Source organism: Montipora foliosa, chromosome 9, assembly GCF_036669935.1.
Source record: "Montipora foliosa isolate CH-2021 chromosome 9, ASM3666993v2, whole genome shotgun sequence".
Classification (NCBI taxonomy): Eukaryota; Metazoa; Cnidaria; class Anthozoa; order Scleractinia; family Acroporidae; genus Montipora; species Montipora foliosa.
In genome coordinates this window covers 47,097,126-47,122,030 of record NC_090877.1, presented here as the reverse complement: position 1 = coordinate 47,122,030, position 24,905 = coordinate 47,097,126, and the positions used below count along the sequence as shown (strand labels likewise).

The following is a 24,905-nucleotide window of genomic DNA, read 5'->3' as shown; positions in this document are numbered from 1 at the left end:
CTGGACAGTCTATCTCAGACTTTCACGCATTTAATTAACCAAGAAATTTTGCAAATTTAGTTTCTCAGTCTCAAGTGGCATTTCCTGCATTTTGACATCACTTTTGTGGTATTCTGTAAGGTCTTCATTCTTAGCGCTGCAGTCTCGGTCATGCTTTTTCAGTCATGTGGGTAGGTACGTCATTCCCCATACATGACGTACCGAAGGCCATGTGGAGTAAGACTGCTGTCCTTATGGGTCTGCACAACACGGATGTTTTAGCTGTCCACCAAGAAAGGCTACGGATATCCAACAAAACTCAGATTGCATTATAACAAATGTATTCCATAATTATTTTTTATAAAATTATTAGCAACAAGCCTGACAGTCAAAATAATTATAGTGTGATACTTAAAAAAATACTAGAAAAGGGTACAAAACGATTCTCCCCAAAATTTAACACCATTGTACTTTCAAACCCGGCAGCCCCGTCGTCTAAAAAACAGGAATCGAATGCAACTCACTAATCTTTGATTACTGCTAGTTTAATGAGACTATTATTTCCCTATTAATTCCATTTGCTTCTGATCGCCAGTTATACCAGCAAATCCTTCTATTTTTATCAGTCTAAATATAAATAAAGATGTTATTTTTCATGTTGGAAGGGGTTGTGACATGCTATCTGTCACGCAATGCATTGCGTAATTTTCCCAGAAGAGCGGAAACTGGAAAACAGTCTCGCGTCTTCAGACGCTACGAAGAACTATGGCATCCGAAGATGATGGTGAAAATGATGTGTTGGCAATTTCTTCCCCTCGTATAATATTCGTTCGTCTCGGAAAGGATAAATCGAAAGACGCTATTGAAGATGAAATATTCAAGTGCATCGGTAAGGCATTGGAAGAATACAGTGACACTGAAACCGCTTCAGAGGAACCTAAAAACTGTATCACGTTGTCGGTTTTCGCTGGATGTCGAATACTTCAAGTGGCAGTGGGACCCGAATATGTGGGGATTTTGTTGGACGATGGGCGAGTTGGAAGGTTTAAATGCGTCACAAAAAACCTTGATTCTTCTAAGAAACTTTGGGGGCCTCAAAAAAGCGAAAGTGAACCGAATTTTCAAGTTCAAAGCGACGAGGCCTTTGCCAGACAACTTCAAAACGAGTTTTTGAATGGTGGTGCAGCCACCAGTGCCTTCTCGGGTAGATCACCTGTGTTTACTGCCAATAGCAGGAACGCTAGCACGTCGTCTAGGACCTATTTTAACAGCGCACGGTTACCTAACCGTGCAACAGAGCGGCTTATTCCTTCCGGGATGTCTGATGGTATAAATAGTGCTAACAGAAGTGCTTCTGTAGTTACTCGTGAATCTCAAACGGACGGAGGTTATCAGGAAACGGCTTCCGGAGACAGTCCCTCACTTGTCCACGGTCAGGCAGATGCGACAGTACAAACGAACAGTTCAGCTAAGAGTACAGAGTCTGACGAAAGCATGTCTGTAACGGAACATGTTTCATTACCGTCAACTTCAAATAAACTGGGAGACGAAAACGGAAAACCAACCTACCAAACCAACCATGAAAAATCGAAACAGGAAAATTCTGTAGAAAATATTGCAGCAAGTGGTCGATTAGTGCCATCCCCACAGAGCTCCAATACTCGGAGATCGGTTTCTTCCCCAAAACTGCTTCAAAGGACAGTACTTACGACAAATTATCCCATGATAAGGCAATTTCCTACACCCTTTTTGTTTCCAGCAGGTGGTGTCTCTTTTCCATTGTACTCAAATTCCTCAAATGGGCCAATATTTGGATCCAGGGGATCCTTGCGCCTTGAGCCTCGCATTGTAAGGGCTCAACTGGAAGAGGCTGGTGTTTTTCCAAGGGGATCGAGAACTTCCACTGTACCGGGACGTGACGAAAGTCCTCCAAATGATAGCAAGTCGAATGCATGCTGTACCTGTAGTGATGCTGACTTTTGCTTTCCAGAAATTGGCAGTGTAGAGTGGTTGGAAGTAGAAAATGTAAGTGATTGAACCCTTTTGCTTCTGTTCGGTTCTCCACTGATGAATATAATTAAGCATTAGTGGCAAAAAATTTCTCAGTGACAGTGAAAGCGGCAGGAAGGATTTAGAATCTGAGGTTCCTACCCTTTCCACTTGTGGAAGTTCCTAGTTGATATTAGTTTAAAATATTGATCATTTGACATTACTCATGTTATTACCTTGAAGTGTCAATGATAATAGATAATTATTACATTGGTGGTGACATTTTATCGACAGAAGGAGGGTGTAATCCAAGGTTTAATATAGTATTGCAACTGTGTAACCAAAACTTTAAGAAAAACATTTCTTTCAAGAACTTTGATGCTTCCCTCAGATTCCTCTGGAAAGTTTAAAGATGTACAATACTATGTTAAAAAAATCACTTCCTTTTTTTCTCCAGATTTTGTAAGTGTGTTTGTTCAACACCTGCCTGGCAAAATTTTGAGCAAAGGAAAAGCAAAGGAAATAGAGAAGTGGCATGTGACAGGTGTTGAGTAATGCTCAATGTATGATTGCCTTTTTACCGTACAAAATAACAAACTGTCCAAATAACCGTACAATATTGCGGGATATTTTGCACTCTGTTCAAGGGTTATTTGTACTCTACAGTACTTAGTGCAGTTGAATAATAAGTTTAGGTCAACAATAGTATTTTTAATTTTTTTTTTTGTGACAGGGTAGCAAAATTGTTTTTTCACACATCACTGCAATGCATTCTGAGTTCTTATTGGTGGAGAAAGGAACTGGGATCCTTTATCACTGGCCACATTACAGTAATGTAGCATGTGATATCGCCATGGAGATTTCTCTGTCCCAAGAGCCAACATACTTGCCATTGGCCAAGCCTCATCCCTTGGGAGAGGCATTAGGTCTGGACTCGGAAGAAGTTTGCCTTTTGTCATCATCTAATGTGCGATGTTCACTTGTTACAGCAAGTGGGAAGATTTGCACATTCTATGACAAACTTTTGAGAGGTGAGACCAATATATATATTAGTGTAAATGTTTCTAATAACAACAACAATAATAATAATAATAATAGTAATAATAATACAATAATAATAATAATAATAATAATAATCAATTTGTGACAATAATTATTGAAGCATTATTTTTTGTAATTTTTTTTTGGATGCATTATTTTTAATTGGGATATAGGCAGTGTTTAAAAAAAAATAAAATGAAATAAAACATGAAGTTATAGTAATGATTAATTTCAACCAACCTAGTAGCCAGCAACTTAACCATTGACGACTAATTGAGAGTTGATTTTGATGAGGGAGGAAGACACGCTTTCAACCTTTAAAATAATCAGTGTTCGACCCTTACTTTCTCACGAATTTGCCTTTTGGGCAACCAGTTTGTTTGTTTTTTTTTTGATTGCCCATGACTTTTATTCTAAAGAGCTGTTGCCCACTAAAACTCAAAGAAGGCTTTTAAACATGGGTTTGACAGAACCACACGACTCCTGCTGTTCGCCATGGTGTTCCAGTAGCCTTCACAGTTTTGCTTTGACAAGCATAATAATCTTTGAGTGATTTTCCTTTTCCATAAGAGGTCAAGGGAGATTCCCTATATTTTAAATATCTCTCTGAGATTAGGCTGGTTTTGAATTGAATGCTATTTGTCCCAAATAGCATGTTCTTTAAGCCTTTCAAAGCTGGTTGAAATTGCATGCCAAAGGTAGAATTAAAATTTTTGTTGTGGGCTTCTTCGATATCCAAGTTTGGCCGGTCGAAAACTGGGTTCATTTCTAACAAACAGTTTCTTTGTGTGCTTTGTGTGGAGAAAATTGGTGGCTGCAAACATGTTCCTCCTTCCAATCTGTTTTGAGGTTTATACCATTTTTAACAGAAAAATAAGTGACAGCAAAGAGATGTAACATTGTTTATTATTTTTTTATCGTGTTTGCGGTGACTACATCACATAACTAGTCACTTTCTTTGTTGCCTATCAAATCGTTCTGCAAAATATTACTCAAACAAAAATTCTGATTGCCGATCGGGCAAGTCTTAGAGTTGTTTTAGTTGCCCACGGATATTATTTCACTTGCCCCGGGCAATTGGACAAGCATCAGTGTCGAACACTTACATGTATTAATAATTATTATTATTGTTAACTTCCCTGTGTATGGGTTTGATACATGTAGCTACGTCTACAGTAGATGTACATGCATGTACACTGTAGACATGGGTGAATTTAACTGCACGCTACGGCACTGTAAATCATGAGAACTGCCAGGATTCATTCGTTAAACATTATTGATTATTTTGTAGAGTCCAACTGTGGAGATCCTCCCGCTCTCATACAGGAACTCTCTCATCCAACGTTATCATTTCCTGAACTTAAGGGGGAGAAGGTTTTGTCTATCAGCTGTAGAGATTTCTTTACCAGTCTAATGACGCAGTCTGGTAAAGTGTTTTGGTGGTAAGTTAAAACTTTTCATTGGCTAATATTGTAATAATTGGACTAGTGAACTTCACTGTACAGTACACAGTAGGATGATGATAACAACATTTGACGATCTGTTTTGAGATTAAAACTAATGCCTTATTTGTATTTACTACTGTACATGTAAATGTTCATGTTCATGTACAGTGTAACTCCTCCTCCAATGCATACCTGCATAACAGAAATTTAGATTTGGTAGTACAGGTAGATTGCTTGTAATTTTGGACATAAAATACACTGTATTAGTAGTCAGAAATATGTACTACAGTACATGCTTGTGAGATACATGACATTTTTCTCTGCATTTATTATCAATATACCGGTAATTATTGTGTCGTATTTGTGGTGGTAACTTGGACTAAAGTCTTGATTGATTTTAACAGGGGACTGTTACCAGCTGAAGAACGGCAACATTTTAAACAGAAGTTGAATAAAGCAACCAATGAATCCAATCATATAAGTGTTGACGAGAAGGTTCAACTGCGTCAACATTTTCCTGGTTTTCCAGGTGCTCTAGTGTACAAGTGTTGTGATATTAGAGGACCACTGGTAGGTCGTTTGATTTGCCATGAATCACCCGAAGGAACAAGCACAGTTGTAACAAAGATTAAAGTGGAGCCTCTGAATGTCAAGAGGATTGATTCTCCAGAAACACCGGCAAGCAAAGAATCCACATTGGAGAGCACTCTGAAGGGACGAACAGTTGAAGAGGAGTTAATTTCCAGGCACAAAGATGTTGGACGATCATCCAGTCCTCATACCAGTGTAAGAAGAAAAGCCCAAATTTCTAACAAACCGACCAATGGCTCAGAACTCTGGGAGGTTAAGGATGTTGTTTTCCTTGAAAGTGAGAACAAACTCCTTGGCACTGTTGCTGCTATAGATGGACCTCATGTTATTGTGAAGGTGGCAAATGTAATGTCCCCCACAGAGTCATCGTTACGTGTTTTCAAAATCTCAGAATTGGAATCTGTACCCAGTGAAGGTGAAAACTCAGAGGGGCCTCCAGTTGCACAGCAGATGCCAACAAGCTCTCTATACAGAGGGTGCATTCAACATGCCCCACAATGCATCATTGGCAAATCAGCAAAACTAGGTAATAAAGAACTCCTGTCTGGGTTAAACCCTGTAGCCTTCGCTACAACATCCTTGGGAGTTTCTTTACTTGCACAGCGTTCTTCTGACAAGAAAGTGTTTTTCTTGGGACCATCGCTCGAGCAAAACATTGACAGTAGTAAAGTTTACACGTGCAGTAGTGATGTTAGTGTTTCTAACAGCAACGAGGACAGTGTTTGCACTGTGGAAGCTGAAGCCAACAACGGCCGCGAAGCAGCTCTTGCGCCTTTGTCACTGCTGCCGAGGATCAAAGGTGCTGATGGCAAACTTGTTGCTGGACAAAAGAGAAGAAGAAGCCATGACAATGACGGCGATGATTGTTCAAATTTGGAGCAAAATACTTTGGAAAGGGTTAAAAGCGATGTTCTTCTCCCTTGCAATGTCCAGTTTTCCACCCTCAGATATCCTTTGCTTCATACAATGAATGATCTAGATTTACTCTTATTGACTGATGTAAATGGATGCCTGTACCCAAGACCATATGGTACTAAACTATCACACCCAAATGTTGGGGAAATTCCCCCTTTGGAAAGCTTTGGGCTTGGAACGAGACTGGGTCAGGCTACAGAAGGAAGTTCTCCTCCAGAAAGAGTTTTGGTGTTATTTGTTGGTACGTACTCCTTAAATGTACAAAACCTGTTTTGTTAAGTTTGGTGCATAATGTAACATACAGTCAAGTGAAGCTACAGTTGTGAACGCAATCTTTAGCAATTGCTTAGAGAACCCTGAAAAACTCGGACCTTCAACGGAATTTGAACCTGTGACCTCGCAATGCGGAGGCGACGCTCGTAATGGGAGCTGGTCTTTTGTGTGGGTTCAAATGTTCCCGTGATGAATGAATCAACGCCCGAAATGGTATATGAAAGGCAACTTTTAGTCCGTTGATTCATTCATCACCGCTTGAATCCACAAATGACCAGCTTCCATCAAGAGCGTCGCACCGGCATCGCGAGGTCGCTGGTTCAAATCCCGTTGAAGTCCTGAAATTGTTAGGCTTCTCTCTGCAATTGCTAAAAGTTGCGTTTATAACTGCGAGGATATTTGCTATCGGCAGTTCAATATATGATTCATTTCATATTCCACTTTGTTCGTTGATAAGTTGATAACATACTGTACAGTATACATACAAGGAAAGAAATGGCTAAAAAGATAAGTGAAACAGGGAAAAAAAACAGTGCAAGCAGTTGTTTTAATATAGCATGCTTTTTGTGGCTTTTCCTTCTCCTTGTGGAATTAAGTACTGTACTTTAATTCGCCATTTGCCTAGGGAATTTGGACGTCTGGGTGGCCGGGAAACGTGTAAACCATTATTCATTAGTTATGATCAATATTTACAGTGCGTTGGTCATGCTTCCTTATGGGTGTGACTTCTCAAAAATTCTACAAGCGTTTACATTCAGCTCCTGATGATAATGAACTTTATTTAAGTGTAACTCCACTCATGATATCAAACTGTTTAACAAATCGAAAGTGGTTCAGCGTTGTCTGTGCTCTTATCAACAACGATATTCGTCATCACAGTGATGACGAATATCATTGTTGATAAGAGTACAGACAACACTGAACCACTTTCGATTTGTTTTTTACCACAATATTCAACGCCAAAGAAAGTTTTTATTCCAGAGCGTGACCAAAATCATGACACAAAGAAGGAGCAAGCGTTGTCTATAATTTTCTCGCAATGTGATTGGTTTACTTCCCAAAATGAGCGTTCCTGATTGGCTATTACATTGCGTGACAAATTGACGCGAACATGACGCGTACAACGTTGTCCAGACTCTTGTCGACAAAGGCAAATTAGCCAATCAGATTGCGCGATTACAAGCAATTGTGGTAAAAAGGTAGGTTTTTGAGGAGAAGGGAAAACTGGAGTACCTAGAGAAAAACATCTCGGAACGGAATAGAGAACCAACAAACTCAACCCTCATGTTGAGTGACGGCAATCGAAGACAGGCTACAGTGGCGGGAGGCGAGTGCTCTCAACACTATGGCATCTCTGCTCCTTGGAATATTAGCTTCTCTTTTTAAGTTGAGTGCACGTACATGTGTGTGTGTACTGTGTAGAGTAAAGGTGTTTTTTGTTTTGTTTTGTTTTGTTTTTTTGCGTTTTTGCTAGCCTTTCAAGAGCAGCATTTATTGAAGGCTGTACAATCTGGTTTATTGACAAGAATCAAACAAGTATTAAACTGGCTCAAGTATCTTAACAGCCGCAAAGGTACCGGAAAAAGCGCAAAAGGAGGATCCAAAGGTCCTAAAAAGATAGGCCTTACTGACAAACGGGGACAGATTCGACAGGAAAGAATGGGAGACGACTCTGTCATCAGCAGGGACGTTTTGCGGATGCTTCATCAGCGATCTTCTTCCAACCAGAATGTGCTTCACGTTTGCTGCAGCAATCCAACTTATACTGAAAAAGAAGCCAATTTTGATTCCGGTGTCCTTCAAGACAGTCCCAGAGGTAAGAATCGGCAAAATGGACATGCATGTTTTGACATTAAAGTTTTCTCCCATTTGTGTCCATAATGAAGTTCACGGTACTCTGCATACATACATGATTATTGGTTATTGTCCTGTGGAACAAGCGACTTACATGTACTTGTAAGGCAGCTGGTGAGAATGCTTCCAACCTGTGATCTTTCTCGTCGCAAAGTGTTTTTCCAAGGGGCCCGGAACGGGACATCCAATTAACCACTTCTAATGTGTTCTAATCGCTCTACATGTAGATCATCTCAAATAACAAATGGCAGTTGAAAATTCCCCGATTTGTTAACCACCTGGCCACGCCGCAACTGTTTTGCATGGCGCTCAACACCTTTCTATCATTGGTACTGCGTTATTTTGGCTGTTACCTCTCGGTGAACATCTAGATGACTCAAAAACCGCAAAAATCTAATAAAGTTAATAAATGTGTTCTTGACTTCGACTTTGGTAGACATCAACGCTGAAAGTGGAAAGGATCCCTCAGTGGACGTAGCAGGCTTACGTTTACTTCTCAACGATTCAGTTTTTGCCAAAGAGTTTGTGCCAATGGTAAGTCATGCTCTCACAATCCTGTAATAATGTAATGTAAGTTGACAGTCTCGACTCGACACTCGATCCTCGATTTTGAGAATCGAGTTTCGATAATAGAGAACTCGAAACTCGATCCTCGATGATTTTGAGGTTCGAGTTTCGAGTTTTGAGAATCGAAAAAAGAAATTTCGAGACACTCGAAGTTTTTATCGAGGACCAAGATTGGAAAGAGGAGCCTGCTCGCAGGCTAAGAATTTGGGAACTTGATATCTTTTAGACAAAAGCCAAGGAATAAGTTGCAGTTAAAAAAGGTTTCTTCCATTTCTTTCAAAACGCAAATTTCAGTGCGAGGCTTGTCCGTTGAGCGTTAATAAGATGCAAAATCTCGCTTAGTGTGAAATGTGAATGTAACGTCTCTGTTCGCTTAAGTTCTTCGATATTCTGTAGTAAGAGTGAGGCACATTGAAATACATGTAGTAACACCAAGTCGTTTATAGGGTGTTCATAACAGCACTTTATTATACGTTTCATGCAATAACTTGCTTCTGATCATTATTGTCTTGGCAGCTGAAGGAACGCGATGCTCGTGGGTATACTCCATTTATGACAGCTATCCAGTGTCACAATTTCAAAGCTGCCATGTTCATTCTGGATTTCGTGGAGAGCAACAAAGGTGCAGTAATTGACCTTAGCTGTTGCGGTATCCCTGTCCATGTATCTATTTCTGTGTTGTCATTGTATTCTTGTGGTGTTTGGACAAAGCTAATAAATTAAATTAAATTAAAATTAGTACATACATTTATTTTAATAGTCTGTGATTGGTGAATGACGAGGCATAAATAGGCGAAAGAGTGCAGTGGAGGTTATAGAATGCGATACAGAAGTTGCTATGGAAACACAGAGATCGATTTATTTCGTTGAGCATATATAATAAGTTACAAATCGTACGACCTTGCTCGTGCATTTTGTGATTTATGGTCATTTGTGATATTTTGAAAGTTCTCAAATTGCACTCGCCGTAATTAAATTTTTCAGAGCTTTCAACTGAAACAAGTCATTACTCGTGCCCTTAAATAACGAAAATGTACTCGCCGTCATACGATTTCCTATATATATCGGTCTATTTTTTAAGAGCAGGTGAAGCTTTGTCATGACATTATGCGTTTTAGTGCTTGTTTTTTACCCTGAAACTTCGCGAAAAATGTGGCGGCCATTTTAGCGAAGCAAACTAATACTGTAACAGCACTTTCATTGTGAACCTTCGTCGTGCTTACGGGTGGACAGGGAGAGTAGTGGCTCAGCCATTCGTCAATTGAAACTGCTCTTTATCCATTTTGTCCCCAGAAGACTCGGAACCACAGTCAGAGTTTTCCCCGTTCTAATCCAAACGCTTGTTTTTTTCTTTTGTGTAGACAACTCCAATCCTAGTTTGAAGTGTTCAATGGAGGACGTGATATTCCCCGAAACATTTAACGGCATTACACCTCTTCACGCTCTCGCGATTACGTGTACAGAGAATCTACCCCCAAGTGGGCTGGGAAACAGCCTCACTGTAACAAACCTACCATCAAGTTACACTCCCAGGTTACTCTTAAAGCTGTTTCAGGGACGCTACCCATCCGCTTACAGGGCAACAATACCACCCGTCACGATGGAAGGAAGAAAGGTGAGTTGTGTGTTTTGGGTTGTGACCAGCATGAGTCCGTCACAAGTAACCGTAGGCGAGACACTTTGTGACAAACACATAACCTTGCGTTAGACTGGCGAGGTGAAGATGCTACAGACACAAATGTCACCCTGGGCGACGAATGGAGACGACGAATCGCACGCAAGGGAAATAGAATGCAAGCATTCCCTTTCCCAGAGCCCTCGTCAGACTTCAGTGGTAAACCGTAGCGCTTGAACGGGATTAGGACGCAAGGGAAACAAGCAAAAGGGCTGCTCATGCATGATTGTGTCAGGTTGCTTCTCGGCGTTTGTCAACTCAATCTTGTTTTTTGTTCGATGAAAGTCACCAGCTGGCTCACTGCAAACTTAAATTGAAGTGCGAAGCGTTAATTATTTTTTCTCAAAAAAAACTTCCACGACACTTGTTTATTTCTAGTATGTTTCTGCGTTTATGTTTGTTGGTTTTTTGTGTGTGTTAGTTCTGCTAGAAGCGTCAATTTTCCGTTTATTAAAAAGGGCATTTGCACAGAATCACAGTTTGGCCACATCCTTATGTAGAACCCTTTTCTCAATTTATGGTCGTTGCTTTCGACAAAGAAAGAGGGGACGAGTAAATAAAGAGCGATATCGTTGCTCTCTTTCAGCGTTATCGCACTAAGACTCCGAAACAGAGGCTTGCGGCAAAAGGTGACAAGATCAAGGCCACAAAGGTTCCCAAGAAACCTTCTGAAGCCAAAAGAGGAAACTTACTCACTCCGACTACATCCAGCATGAATTACAATCCTTGGTCTAGGCGATATGTTGGAGAAGGAGGAAGAATACCGGTTGTTGGCAGTCGGCGAGAATCTTTGGCAGGTAATACGGTTTTCTATCACTGTAGGTTACTAAGGTTACGATGACGCAGCTGCTACTACTAATGAAACCGACGATGACGTCTTAGAGAAATGTCCGGACCAATTGCGACGCGCTTGCGCAACGTTTACTACGAAATTCACCGATCTGTGGAATGGACCCGAATTACTGAGTCCACGTTTGCTTGCAAATAGTTCAATTTCTAGAGAGGTGTTGTGTTCGACGCTACTGTTCAGGCCAGGGAACCTTTCTTGCATTCGAAGTAACAGCGAGTCCATGGTTGCACTTCCTGTCTTCGCTGGACAAAAACAATTTCCCCCCGGGAAAACAAATCTTTCCATTGTTGTGGTTGTTCCGGTACACCTTGACGGCGAAAGCGGGTTACTGCTTACATCGTGGGAAAGGAATTTCATCAAATTGTTTAACCGAGGTGGGCGGGGCAGTCACTCAAATTTCGGGCCCGTCCCACAAATCGGTAGTTTTCGTAGTAAACTGAATACTGTTCTTGGTCGTTCAACTTTTTTTAGTTAAGCGTAGTTTCACAAACTCTCTTTTTTTCCCTTAGCAATTGATTTGATCTTCCTTTCGTTTATTTAGTTTGCCGTTTCACGAGAAGACTTGCGCTCTCCTACTTATTACTGAGTGCAAGAATTTGCACCAATTTTAATGACCTTTTTTCGCTTCTCAGGCATGGTGACGTTCTCGGACCCAAAAGAGCTGAGACAAGCTCTGCTGGAAATGGATCATCATATGGTGTCAAGCGAGATGAGTGCACCTGAAGGAGGATTGGCTAGCTTAGTACAACATGTACTACATGTTAAGCTCACTGAGGTGTGCCCGTAAAACAAATGAATAAGTAACCCTTTGACTGGAATTAATCGAGTGATCTCGCGTCAAGTGCAACGTGATGCCATGAGGACAATTTTCACGCGCTTTTTGTTGCTTTCGTTGTCTGCGCATTGTTAATTTCCATTTGTTTATTTTACTACAACTTATCAGAATGGAACTTGGCTTCTAATTACGACCATTCTAGAGCTTTCTCACTGCGCCACCTCGTTAGCAATATCCTTATGATCTGTTTCTTGGACGTGCGTATGAGATTCTGTTGAGCATTGGAAACCTTCTCTAAACCGCTGTATCAATTCTTAAGTAATTCTATTTTAGGTTGAAAATGGGGAAACGGAGAAAATTGAGATGGAAGTAGGTGTCCGTGGCAGTATTTACAATGTTTCTAATGCAGAAGGGACGGCCAAGATTATCCCCAAAGCACAAACTACTGACGCTTCTGGAGACACGGTGGTGGTGAGTCTATGAGCTGTGCCACTTTTTTTCATCTCTGCCTTATAGAAGACAACGCTCAATAGGCCAGTTTCGTATTCTCACGGTTTGACTGGATCGTGCTTGAAATGAAGGCTAATGCGGGGGAAATATTCAAGGTGCAGGTGAAAAGATTCCCCCTCATTAGCCTCCATTTCAAGCTCGATCCAGTCAAACCGTGAGGATACGAAAGTGGCCTATCCAAAATTACTTTAGAATGATGGCAAGGTGCTCTTCTAGCGTTTGCAATCTGTAAGAGACAGATATAGTTTTCATCTTTATTCTTTTAGGTTGAAGAGGACGGGCTCATCTGTGAACTGTTTTCTCGCCTGTTGTCATACCCTGAGGTAAGTACTGGGGATATTCTCCGACGAAGCATCAATGGTCACGGAAAACCCGTGTCATCTAAGAATGGGTGGGTTCCAATCCTATGAATTCGGTTAAGGAGAATTTTGAGAGTACGGATCCATTGTTTCAACTGCTTGGAAAATAAACTTTAGACGGGGAAGCGTCCTTCCATTTTTCCCTACTCTGAACACTAACAGACGATTTTTTTTGTGAGCTATGACCACAAATAATGCTGTGGTTTCCTTACGAAGAACCGTATTAGCCCACGGAATCTTTTTTTGTTTTTCGTCCCTTAAACCTGGGGATTGAGTTGAGAGAAATGGACTGGGAAAACGTTTGGCCTGGTGGTTTTCAAAGACATTTCAGTACAAATTTAATGTAAATAGCTCATCCACTGAAATTTATTTGATATCTTCAAGAGGATATGAGGGAACAACCATTCCCTATTTTCCCAGGCCGTGCATGATAAATTTATTTTAAGATCGTGCCCATGCTGCAAAGGTTATTTTTATCCCGGTGTTTGTTACCATGACCACTCAATATGACACAATTAATAACAGTTTCAAGTAATTTTCATCGAAATATGGCCAAATATCTCTTTTCCCATATTCTCTTGATATCTTCTCCTTAGGTTATTAAAAATGTCATACAAATACATGAAATGATGGAAAGGTGCAATTCGCGCGTGAGAAAGATAGAATAGTCCAAGTCAGGATTCGAACCTACGACCTCCGGTGTAACACCGGTCGAATGCTCTACCCCTTGAGCTACTAGAATTCACTGGAGAGCTGTTGTAGGTCGTTTTATCTACGTCCTGAATGGACAATGTGTCCCATGCAGTGGTCTGCAAGCACTACAAATTGTCCATGCAGGACCTAGATAAACGATCTACAATGCTGGACAAAAGTCGTTGAGACTTTTCTCAAGTTTCGCCTTTTTCGACAATGACAACTACAAATGCGCTCATATCCCCTTCCCCCTACCCCACCCAAGACAATGTTGTTTGTGAAAAGGTGCAACGGACAGACAGAAAATTGTCTCAACAATTTTGTCCAGAATTGTAGCTCTTCAGTGAGTTGTAGTAGCTCAATGTGTAGAGCATCCGACCTGTGTTACGGAGGTCTTAGGTTCGATTCCTACCTAGGCCTGTAATTTTTCAGTTGTCCTTTGACCATTGCCAAGCGACTTGTATTCTAAAAATGTCATACGTTTGACCTTCGGTACAAAGATGGGACATCTTTACCTACGACTTTCGCGCTAAAATCAGTAGCACTGCCGGGACAGTGTTACCATGGGGCCACTGTTGCACATGAATGAAAGATTTAATGTCAATTAAATTAATCATTGTTATTTATTGTTAATAATTTTTATTTTTTATTTTTTTTAGATTGCGACTGCAAAGAACAAGGAGGGCGACACAGCCTTAGCATTTCTAGTAAACAACTCTCGTTGGATTAAACTTACAGCCAACCAAAAGCTGCGTCTCAACAAGTACAGAAGCGTCTTGCTTGGACAAGAAGCAACCATTCCTGCAAGACGAGAAGCGAACGCCCAGCCAGATGCCATTCAGCCTCCTGAGGATGAGGAAATAATGGCGGAAATCAATATCACCGGCGTTGCAGACCCTGGTATGCTAGAGAGCAATCTCTTGGCTCAACTTGACGATATTTCGAGTAGCTTTCGCAGCATTGTAGACACGTTGACAGCTCTGGAGAGACGATATCCAAATGGTGATGGCCAACAGCAACAGCACCTTGTTCCGGCGGAGTCTGAAGACAAGGTGGTTAAGGATGCCGCCCTTGAGATATCCTCGGGTGAAAATGCGGCGACGGCTTCTGATCTTATCAGTTTTGCGCCAACTCCCGGTGTTGTTTCTGATGAACTGTGTCGTGACAGTCTCCCAGTGTTGATTCAGGTAACGCAAAACTGGCATTCCGTGGCCTCAACCGTTCTAGGCCACAATCCAGTAGATTCTAAAGATGTAGAAATGACTGACGAATCAAGGGACTCCTGCAGCAGCTCTCAGAAGTCGTCATCGCGTCCCAGCCCCTTGGAATCATGCTCTCTGGATTCGTTTGTTTTCGAGCTACTGGCCCATGCTGACGAAGCCGTTCTTGTGAGTTTCGTGGAGACAATCATCAACGAAATGAAAAAGCATTCGAAAGGCTTAACGCTTGAAACTGTTCTTCGCTATGACGAGCAATACAATGCGTCAAATCCCAAGGATGTTCCCCTCATTGTAGGAGTTCGATTTTTGAGGTCTGTCATCCGGCAGTTGGCTGTTCATCTTAGTAGGTCTGGCCTGTCTTACGTAGACCTCCGTTCCCGTCTTGGTTCCAGACCTACAGCAAGCAGCGACAGAAATAGCCAGAGTGGTAACCTGGAATTCAAGAGGAAAGTTAGGTGAGTGCCTCTGATGTCTTCTATTTTCTTCTCTTTTCCTTGCTTTTGTTCTTCTGTTCCCTATTTTCTTTACTTTTTCTTTCTTTTTCTTTTTCACTGGTTTTGTGTACTCATATCTTTCGTTTTCGTCCGAGCCGCGCGTAGTCATCGGAAGTGGAGAATAATTGTTTCCAAACAATAGTACCAAGTACATCCGGAAGTGTTTTTAACTCGATTCAAAAAGCAAATTTTTGCGTCCAACAAAAATGATTCGCGTCTACAACAATGTTGTGGGCGTGGCGAAACTGGGCAACATTAGTTTTATTGCATCCGGAATTGTTTTTAACCCGATTCAAAAGGCAATTTTTTGCGTCCAACAAAAATGATTCGCGTCTACAACAATGCTATGGGCGTGGCGAAACTGGGCAACATTAGTTTTATTGCATCCGCAATAGTGCTTCCCAGTCTCGTGAAAGATAAAGTCTGAAATGTTAGAGTGGCACTGTTCAAAACGGAAGGGTTACGTTTTTGCAAACATTGGCCGTGTAGCACTTATATTTCATTAAACTTAACTATTAGAGGGTAACGTAAAGTGCTAGTTTTCTACCCATATGAACCATGTGAGCATTAGCCCTATCACATGGTTCATATGGGTAGAAACCTAGCACTTTACGTTACCCACTAATACTGAGTTAAGACTGTTCAAAACGCACCTGTTGCCTCTGCTAGAAGCGTGTGATCCACATCCCACTTGAAATTTTGTATGGATTGTAAATTTTCACTCTCATTATAGAATGATCCTGCGCTCGTTTTCGTGGCTAGCTGTTAATGAGCTTGTACAAGCCGCAGAAGCGTCTGTCGTTCCTGTCCGAGAGGGTGTTGCTAAACCACAAGCTCGCTCCACAGGCTCCTCAATCAGCAACAGCTTACCCAACCCTAATGGAGGATTGTATCCGGGCAGGTTTCGGTGCAGACCAGGTAGGTTGTTTTCGAAACATATTCGTACGAAATCCTTTCCCCGTATTAATTTTCATTTTGCACATTCTCAACTGAAGCTTTATGTAAGAAAAGGAATTTATTTCGCAATTATTCATGAATTATTTTGCAAGTGTAGGTTTTAAGACCCTCTTAATGTTTAAGAAGTCGTAAGAAGCTAAGAGTTTTTCCGGCAACTGGCGGGATGAGATTTGCATCGTCTCCTTCCCAGTCTCCTTCCCGTCCAAAGTTGGACGAGGAATAATCCCACTTCCGGCCACAGTGACTCAGAGGGGCAGAATAACATGAAGAATGGCATGAAGACGTCTAATGCCTATTTATTGTACAACGTTCCTGAAAGTATTAAACTGTCCTGTTTTTTTCTTCGTCTGTAGGAATTCGTGTGAGTGGCCCCCATGATTCTACTGGCAGAGCAAATGATCCGCTTCTAAGGACCGCTTACAGGTAAGACTTTGATGTGTATAGGGTTTCTCATTTAACTTACTTCTTTTTTTTTTCTCCCAATGGCGAAAATAAGTCCTGAATTCTATCTAAGCTCTGCTGTAGAAGGTTTTGAATTTAATAATAAATGGCCCTTTGCAGGATAGTGGTCACATGGTACAAAAACCGCCATACTGGAACGCAAATTGCCTTCTGGGACATCTAAACCAAAGCAAGTTATCTAAATTTTCTTTGTTTTAGATGTCCCAGTGGGCAATTTGCGTTTCAGTATGGCGGTTTTTCAGTACCATGTGATCACTATACTGCAAAGGGCCCTTATTACGCCCTTTCAGTTATAGTTATTTCCTTTGCTTATGACACGATAAGCAGCAATCCATTGGTTGACCAGTGCTTGTACTTTTTTACTTGTTTTTCTCCTAATGAAAAAAAAAAGCGATCGCTTTTTCAATTGTTTCGTCTTTCTGTTCTTGTAATCTGTTTCTTGGTTTGTTCTTTTGTTCGTTCAATTATTCTTCAATGGGACCGTTGTTTCCTCTCTCTCTCTCTCTCAAACAGAATACAGCAAAACAAGTCAACACAAAGCAGCACAGCATGTCGAGGAATAAGGCTAGCTAACATCACAGATGAAACACCGAACAGCGCAAGCAAAAAGACGACTCCAAACCCTCTTCAGGGCTCACCATTTGAACTGAAGAGGAACGTTAATGAAAAGAGATCTCTATTAGACAGCGACAGTGACTCGGAGGACGATACGACGCGTATGGCAAGTTTGGATGGGGATACTGATTACGATATTGAACTTGATGAGCTAGACACCCGTTCTGTTTCCATGGCGACGGGAATAACCCATGATCACCCTTACGCATGGGCATTAGACGGGAGAGTTGCCGGTGTAAATGAGGGCAACAGTCTGGCGGGGCATATTCACGTAAGTTCCTAGGGCTTTTTACTAACGTTTCTCGCAGTTTTGAGATCTAAATTTCTTAGAGATGATAAGGAAAGGAATAGTCACACGGGCCGGGTAAGGTTGAACTGTTTTTGCATGGTCTGGGGGCACGTTTCTCGAAAGTCCCAACACTTTACCGGCCATTTTCGAGTGTCACAATTCCCTTTATATCTCAAGGACGGAGATGATTTAAGTCGTCAAACTTCACGGTCATTTTTATTTTTTTTTTAGCTCAAAAACATGTTAAAAGATCGGCTTTCCAAAACAAGCGGTTGGCAGTTTCACAAATGGCTTTTCGGGCCCGGAACGTTTTCGGGACTTTCGATAAACGGACCCCAGATCTCTTAACCCTTTTATTCCCAAAATCGAAACGCTCATTCTCCTTACTGGTACCATATATTTCTCTGTTGGGTAGTCATGAGAATTTGGTTTTATATCAAGATCACATCTCTTAAGCTGATAATTATCTTCATTCTCAATACCTGTCTGCCTGACATTTCATTGAAATTGTGAGGAGAATTTACATACTGATCACTCCTAGGAGTCAAAGGATTAAATATTAATGTTGTGACTTGAAAGCGTGCCGATAATTCCCCTGGTTTCTGCTCACATCATCTTTGACTTAAAGTGCTTTAGGCCGGAGTGGTTTCAGTAAGTATTCTCAGTAATCGCCTTTGTCACACGGCGGCCATATTGTCCCGGGAGACCAAAAAAGCTTTGTTTTACCACGCCAAGCCTCACCCCCATGGTTTTCACCGCGAGGCTTGGCGTGGTAAAACGAAGCTTTTTTGGTCTCCTGGGACAATATGGCCGCCGTGTGAAAAAGGAGAATTGGACTGGAACTAGATTGCAGTGGAGACTAATGCGGTGGAATATATTAGAAAGTATTTGCATTTGAAAAGAGTTTCCGGCAGGAGCCTCCATTGCAAGCTACAGTAGTTCCAGTCCAATACTGAGAATACGAATATGGTCTATTGCTACTACTTTTCCTGGATCCAACCCCCTGCGGTCCAATTGGTCACTTTTGAACGTGACTAATGGCGGACCGTGAAATTCAAACTCAAAGTAAACGGCCTTTGGATAAAAATCAAACCTCAAAATTTTGCCAGTCAGGTGTTAAGCAAACACACTTTCAAAAGCTGAAGAAAGAAAGGAAGTGATTTTTTTTTTGTCACAGGGGCACTTTAAAGGTGGCCTTTTTATTGAACGATGCGGTCCGGTCGGACTGTGGATTTGCGTTGAACCGTGCCCAGCTTAAGCCTGAGAGATGAATGGAGAAGAAAACTAAGTCATTTCTCAGGTTTATGCTCAAGGTTAAATTTGGCTGGTGTGTTTTTTAAGTGTGCAAAATAACGGGGCTGTGTTTCTGTTTGTGGGCGTAAGAAGAAAAATGTTTTTTTTTTTTTTGAAGAGAGAGCTTTTCGATGGTGATTTAGGGTACGCCAGAAGAACCCAAGTTCTCCTTTAGAGGATTTGAACTATCGACCTTCCATATACTATTGCGGATGCTAGTGCAAACTGGGATAGGAACACTAACGAAGTTTCTTAATCGACAGATGCCACAGTTAGCTAGCAGTGTCATTTCCCCGCCGAGTATTCATACTGGAAACTGCTATTTGTCTCGAATGTTCTCGCGACTCGTCAAGGAGACCCTGGATCTCATGAAAACCTTGTCAGATGTGACCGTCACGCAACAACAAGGCGAAACGGGTGAAAGTATCCTACCAACACTGACACTTGGGCTTCAGGAGTGTCAGTCTATTCAAACCTCTGCGTTGTCGATCTTGGAGAAGTCGTGGGCTTGGCTGGTCGATATGCTGGACGTTGTTGAAGGCCAGCTGAGGATGGGAAGACATTTTGACACCAAGGTAATTTGATTCTTCAATCTTATGTTACAATTCCCGATTTTTCTTTCAAAAGGTTGTCTGACTAGATCCAAATTTCGTTGCGCCACAAGTTGCGGGAAAAAAGGTCCTCATGAAACAAAGCCTGCTGAACCAGCAGCACAACTTTCCACATTTTTTGTGAAGAATTGCCAAAGCACTCCTCGGTGTGTATAGTCTTTGCTTTGTCATTTTTGTGTGCTATAAAAACCACAAACGATTTTCGCGCGGAAACTCAATTCAAAAGCTAATCTTGTATATGACCAAATCTGCAAGGCTGAAACTTCTAATGCCTCACCATTCCAACCCCTTGAGAAAATATATTTGTCCCTACAAGGAGTGTTAGGATATAGGTGTGTGTGTTTCCTTTTAACAGCCAATATATTTGCTTCATTATTTTGTTGAGGAGGCATTGTTGTCCAGTTGCGCCGAGTTCAAACCCCACTGTGACCACAGGCTAGATTAGTCTCTCTGTGCTCTGGAATTTGATTCAACCCACCTATAAAAGAAACACTGGATCGAGAAAGCTATGTATTCATCCATGCTTTCAAAACTGAAGGCTTCCGCCTCATCTTGTTGGGTCCCTCTTCGGTAAAAGCGGGATCTCCTCTGAGATTATGCGGACAGTTTTTGAAAGTAGCTTTTACAACATTTCCACATTGCTTTTCTCACAGTTTGAACTCTTACGTTGAGGTGTCAGAGTGATCCCAACAAGATGGCTGTTCGTAAATAGCTAATTGGTTGTCTCCTGCTATAGTTGGAAGTTTTCAGTTTGTTATATTTAGTATATGTAACGAAACATTTCTTTCGCTGCTTATTGCTGTAAACCTCATTTGAGGACATCCTTTGAAAAAAATGTGCTATTTAATTAACGTAATAAATTGTTATTCTCCAGAGATACTTGGCCTCGCTTCAACGGCCTGAAGACACAGAGCTTGCCATGCTGACCCGGACTGTGTCAACCATTCCTGGGGCCTCCCCCGAAGAGTATCTTATGTTTCTCCTGAGGGCGCATAACCACGAACACAAAGATTCTCTACCTGTGGTCGATATGCTGCGGTGAGGAACGCCACTTAAGTTTAAATTATAAAGTTAATTTAGTACTAACACAGAAACTACATTGTAAATATCAGCGCTTACGCGGGCGTTATTAAATTTGTTTTTCACTTCTCCTTGTTTTCGATGAGCTCAGAGAGTTCCCTTCATCCGGCGCCTGTTACACCTTCAAGTGTGACAACATATTTGTTTGCTGGTTTCCTTGTTTTGGTTCTTCACGTTTGACTTTGTGGCAGATGAAGTCTTCTGACTCGAATAAAAACTCCACACTTGTAATAAAGTTCAACTCAGGTTTTGTTCTTTTCGTAGACATCTTTGCCAAAGTGTGGGATAACTTAGAATCTAGAGAACGCCCTGTTTTGAAAAATGGGACAGTTCCTCACTAGTCGAACGGCAAACTGGTTTTGGGAGTTAGTGCTCTCCTCCGTGTTCGTTTGTTTAATTTATAGTTGCCTTGTTGAAGCAGCTTTGACACTTGTCTGCTTTACGCTGTGGGGGTGAGGTGGGTGAAATCGGAGACCAGCTCCCATGCACGGAAGTTTGACCACTACTGAAATCAGTGGAAATTCCTTTCCCTCACCCATGCAACGATGCATGGATCATTAAACTTCGTTGAGACAGCGTTAACCAATAATCTTCCCATCCGCAAAAACTAGAAAATCGTATTAGAATAGAAGCTAGCTTCACAAAGAGGGAACAGTTCCCCTCAATTGGTTAGTTGTCGCGTGTGAAGTCTCTACACCTCTTTGTTCCTCGCGGGTAATTGTTTCGGGTCACAAAATGTGAGCGAAAAGTCTGCTATGCTTGGGAATGAGTTGACGGAGAGGGCCGGGAGAAACGCCATGCAGGTGCTAGGCCAGGTCCGTTTGGTGTTTCGTCGCTTTGCGCGATTTACAAAACTCCTTCTTGTTTCCTTTAAGAAGAGGAACACTACTAAGGCTGACGAAAACCTTTCCTTTTAGTTACGAACACGCCGTATACGTTCTGGACGCCTTCATCTACTGCATGACGCATTGGCCGCGAATTGGAAAAATGTTTGACCGTAGTATATCGATATCAAGCCGTGACGGAGAGGAATCTTGCCCCAGTTCCTCTCAGCCTGCGCAGAACGAGGATGGATCATCAGGACTGGACTCTAAGCCATTACCAAACACCGAATCAAAGCGTCGACGTCGGCATAGTTACGAACGCGAAGCGATTATCAAGTTTTTCGGCATGGACGTGATGCATGCTGACAGAGAGAAATTTCTGAACAGTCTTCATGATACAGTGCAGCAGAAATTCCCTAAGGTTCCGAAAGCATCTTGGGAAGTATTTACTCATAACGTGACAGTTGCTCGTCAGAAGTCGAGTGAGGATACTAATTTGACGTTACAAGGAGATAATGAGGACGACAGCAGTCTGCCGACATCGTTTAGTTCCAAGGGCGTGTAAGTGGTAATGATGTGTTGGTTAATGTAAATATTTCTTCAATTCGGGACCTTTGGATCCGGCGACGAGGACGACTTCGAGTACGACTTTCCCGTTCTGAGCATGCGCACTTCGAAAAATGCCGGCCTCGAGCCGGCCTACAAACCTTATGCGCATGCTCAGTACGGAAAACTCGTCCTCGTAGTCCTCCTCGTCCTCTGATTTAAAGGTCCGTAATGTAAGTGATGACGGGCGGTTTCCATGCGAAAGTTTGTTCTTACGAAACAAACGAGCGAGTTCATTTATTGAAAGAGGAGCGTGTCGCTTTGCCCTTTTTGTTCGAATTCGTCCTTGCATAACCGATGATCCAAGGTGGTGATCAAAAGTCATAGCAAAACAGAGACGGAACTCGTTAAAGATAACTCCTGGCCAACAAAGTAATTGAAGATATTAAGAACATGAAGGAAGATAGCATCCTCTACAATATTACTGATTTTTTTAAAAAATTGTACCAGTATCTCGGAGCTCTGTTAGCATCCATGGTTGAGTGACAGATGATTCCCTTGTGTAGAAAATGCCGTCCCATGAAATAGTGTATTCTTGTGTAAATAGTAGACAAAAGCTTTTCCTGGTAAAGTTTAATTACATTTCGTGGGTTTTTCATCGTCCTGCCGTAGGTACAAACAGGATTTCCATCCTGCTGTTCCGTTCTCTCTGACTCGTGATAGAGCCGTTTTCAATTAAGTGCCGCAAAAGAAAACCCGTTAACAGGAGCTCATTAAGAGGGGCCTCTATCTCCCATACTTGGCCTCGGAGTCAACCCTTTCCCGAGTAGATTTATTTATAGAACACCTCCCTTGGGAGATTGAGCACGCTCACTGTTGTAAAAGCCAATCAAAACAGAGCTATCTCAGCGTCAAGGGAATTATGATACTTTTCGTGAGAAAAACCTGTTCCTAAAAATAAATTTACTCGGGAAAGGGTTGACTCAAGGAATTAGAGGAGATAGAGGCTCCTCTTGATGAGCTCCTGCCCGTTAACCATTGCTTTGGCCAGTCTCAACAAACGCAAACAAGGAAATGACACAACCGTAGCCCTAAGCAAATACTTGTAGCCGGTAGCGAAGGCGGAAAAACCGCGAGCAATTTTAACCTCGTACTAACTTTACTTATGGTTCTCAAAATATACCGGTATTATTGTTTTATTTACCACAGCTCTACCCACGCCTCACCCCTGATGCTGAACTGGTCACCTGATCAAGTAATTAACCGTTGGAAGATATCGGTCGATTTGTTTTCCCGCCTTTTTCTTGCGGATGGTCCTGGAGCCGAGCGAGAAAGCTTTTTGGCGGCTCGCGCTGGTGTGGCTGGAAGACTGGCAAGGTATTGTGTCTCAAATATACAATACTTGACTTAGTAAAAGTGCTCTACTAAATGGAGAGACTTTAAATTAAATCACTCGAAATTAATTGAGATCAACTCAAATGTTGGAATTTGGTAAAAGCGCAAAAACCGAGATCCGGAGAAAAACGTCTCGGAGAACCTAGAAACTCAACCCAACCTGAGTCCCAGGAATCGATACCGGGTCACATTTGTGGAAGACGGGTGCTCTCTTCTCTGTGCCAACCTTTTTTCCCTAGGGAAGAGACCAAGAGTGTCTAGAGGGCAAGAGCAGATGAGTTCGATATGTCAATATTCAGGCCTGGCTACGAAGCTTTATGGTCAAAATTTTCACGGGTCACTTCTGATTTCTTTGTGTCACAAGTCTCAAGGGAGATTTCTAAACAAGGCAATATTTAAATTTAACCGTGAAGCCTCCAATAAGGCTCATAGCCATGAGTGAATATTGATATATCGAACGTAGCCTATTCTGGAGCTGAAAGTATTACCGTAAACCGCGTTCTAAGTTAGGCCGAATTATTGTCTATCGGTTGACTCAAATTCGAAGATTCAGCTCAGAAAATTAGACTCAGGGTCTGCATTTACCAAAGTCCAACCTCAGCTTTGCTACAGTCGGCCATCATTGGTTCTTATGCGATTTATGCCATTTGTGCCAAGAGGCTCATATTGTCACTTTCTTTCTCAGGTTCCGCCGCGCTGCCACGTATCTTCGCGACTCCATCACAAATGATTCTCAGCAGCTGGGTCCATATGGAGGTATGAGCGGGAGAGTGGGCACTACACTCTCCTTGTCAATCAAACGCCAGAAGATTCTGGAGAATACGCTAAGGGTTCTTGGAGATGTAAGTTGATTCGCCCAAGCGTGTTTTTGTTGTTTTGTTTTTCTTCTTTCTCCTTCTCTTTCAGTGTAGGAGGTCGTACGTTTGTGTTGAGGAAAGAGGCAATTCTTAGAGATCGAATTCAGTCTGTAGTCAGGACATTACATTATTTCCTGAACGTCGAGTTCATAAATTAAGGAATGAGATTTCGTGGGTGCAAATAAAGGAGCGGGTGCTTGGAGTTTTGAACGGACCGCCGTGTGATGAATTCGATAGCCGTCTCCAGAAACAAATTCGGTAATTTTCTGGGGAAGACAATGTATGCAAGTATAGATGGCATTGTGGCCCAGTGGTTAGGGCACTTGCCTTGAGATCCGGAGATTTCGGGTTCAAGACCCGCTCTGACCACTCGTTGAATTTGTTCCTGGTAGTCCCTGGTTCAACTTCCCAGCTGCACTTGTAAATAGCCAAGTGGTTTGCCTCCGGCCAGTTGGGATTCTTAACAGTTGTTGTTCAAGTGTTATTCTGTTCCGTCGTTTTGTTGTGTTTCATTGGCCCTGAAAAGCCCCTATGGGGACTGAGCGGTCAATTAAGTATGTATTGTATTATTGTATTGTATTATAATGTAGTAATGGAGTAGTGTCACATTCAGGACAGAGTGTGACCTAAAAATTAATTGCTTTTCATGTTTTGCATTGGGGACAATGAGTTTGAAAAGGTGAGATAAGAGAAAATTGGACAAGTCCTGGAATGGGTGTTATCAAATTATTCGATATTCGTGTCCT

General features: G+C 41.8%; 1 protein-coding gene across 1 annotated transcript in view; it reads left to right on the top strand.

The window, feature by feature from the left end:
* Positions 1-734: 734 nt before the first annotated feature.
* Positions 735-24,905, top strand: part of LOC137972134 (E3 ubiquitin-protein ligase UBR5-like) — a 31,622-nt gene continuing 7,451 nt past the window's right edge. Inside the window, exons 1-21 of the mRNA XM_068818965.1 lie at positions 735-2,004; positions 2,702-2,999; positions 4,301-4,451; positions 4,859-6,201; positions 7,708-8,049; positions 8,524-8,621; positions 9,171-9,276; positions 10,016-10,269; positions 10,916-11,126; positions 11,812-11,954; positions 12,288-12,425; positions 12,731-12,787; positions 14,176-15,191; positions 15,964-16,148; positions 16,541-16,610; positions 17,163-17,535; positions 19,110-19,421; positions 20,332-20,495; positions 21,455-21,922; positions 23,117-23,284; positions 23,988-24,144. Of these exons, the coding sequence (XP_068675066.1) occupies positions 745-2,004; positions 2,702-2,999; positions 4,301-4,451; positions 4,859-6,201; positions 7,708-8,049; positions 8,524-8,621; positions 9,171-9,276; positions 10,016-10,269; positions 10,916-11,126; positions 11,812-11,954; positions 12,288-12,425; positions 12,731-12,787; positions 14,176-15,191; positions 15,964-16,148; positions 16,541-16,610; positions 17,163-17,535; positions 19,110-19,421; positions 20,332-20,495; positions 21,455-21,922; positions 23,117-23,284; positions 23,988-24,144 (7,314 nt within the window). The 5' untranslated portion in view covers positions 735-744. The remainder of the gene's footprint in view (positions 2,005-2,701; positions 3,000-4,300; positions 4,452-4,858; positions 6,202-7,707; positions 8,050-8,523; positions 8,622-9,170; positions 9,277-10,015; positions 10,270-10,915; positions 11,127-11,811; positions 11,955-12,287; positions 12,426-12,730; positions 12,788-14,175; positions 15,192-15,963; positions 16,149-16,540; positions 16,611-17,162; positions 17,536-19,109; positions 19,422-20,331; positions 20,496-21,454; positions 21,923-23,116; positions 23,285-23,987; positions 24,145-24,905) is intronic.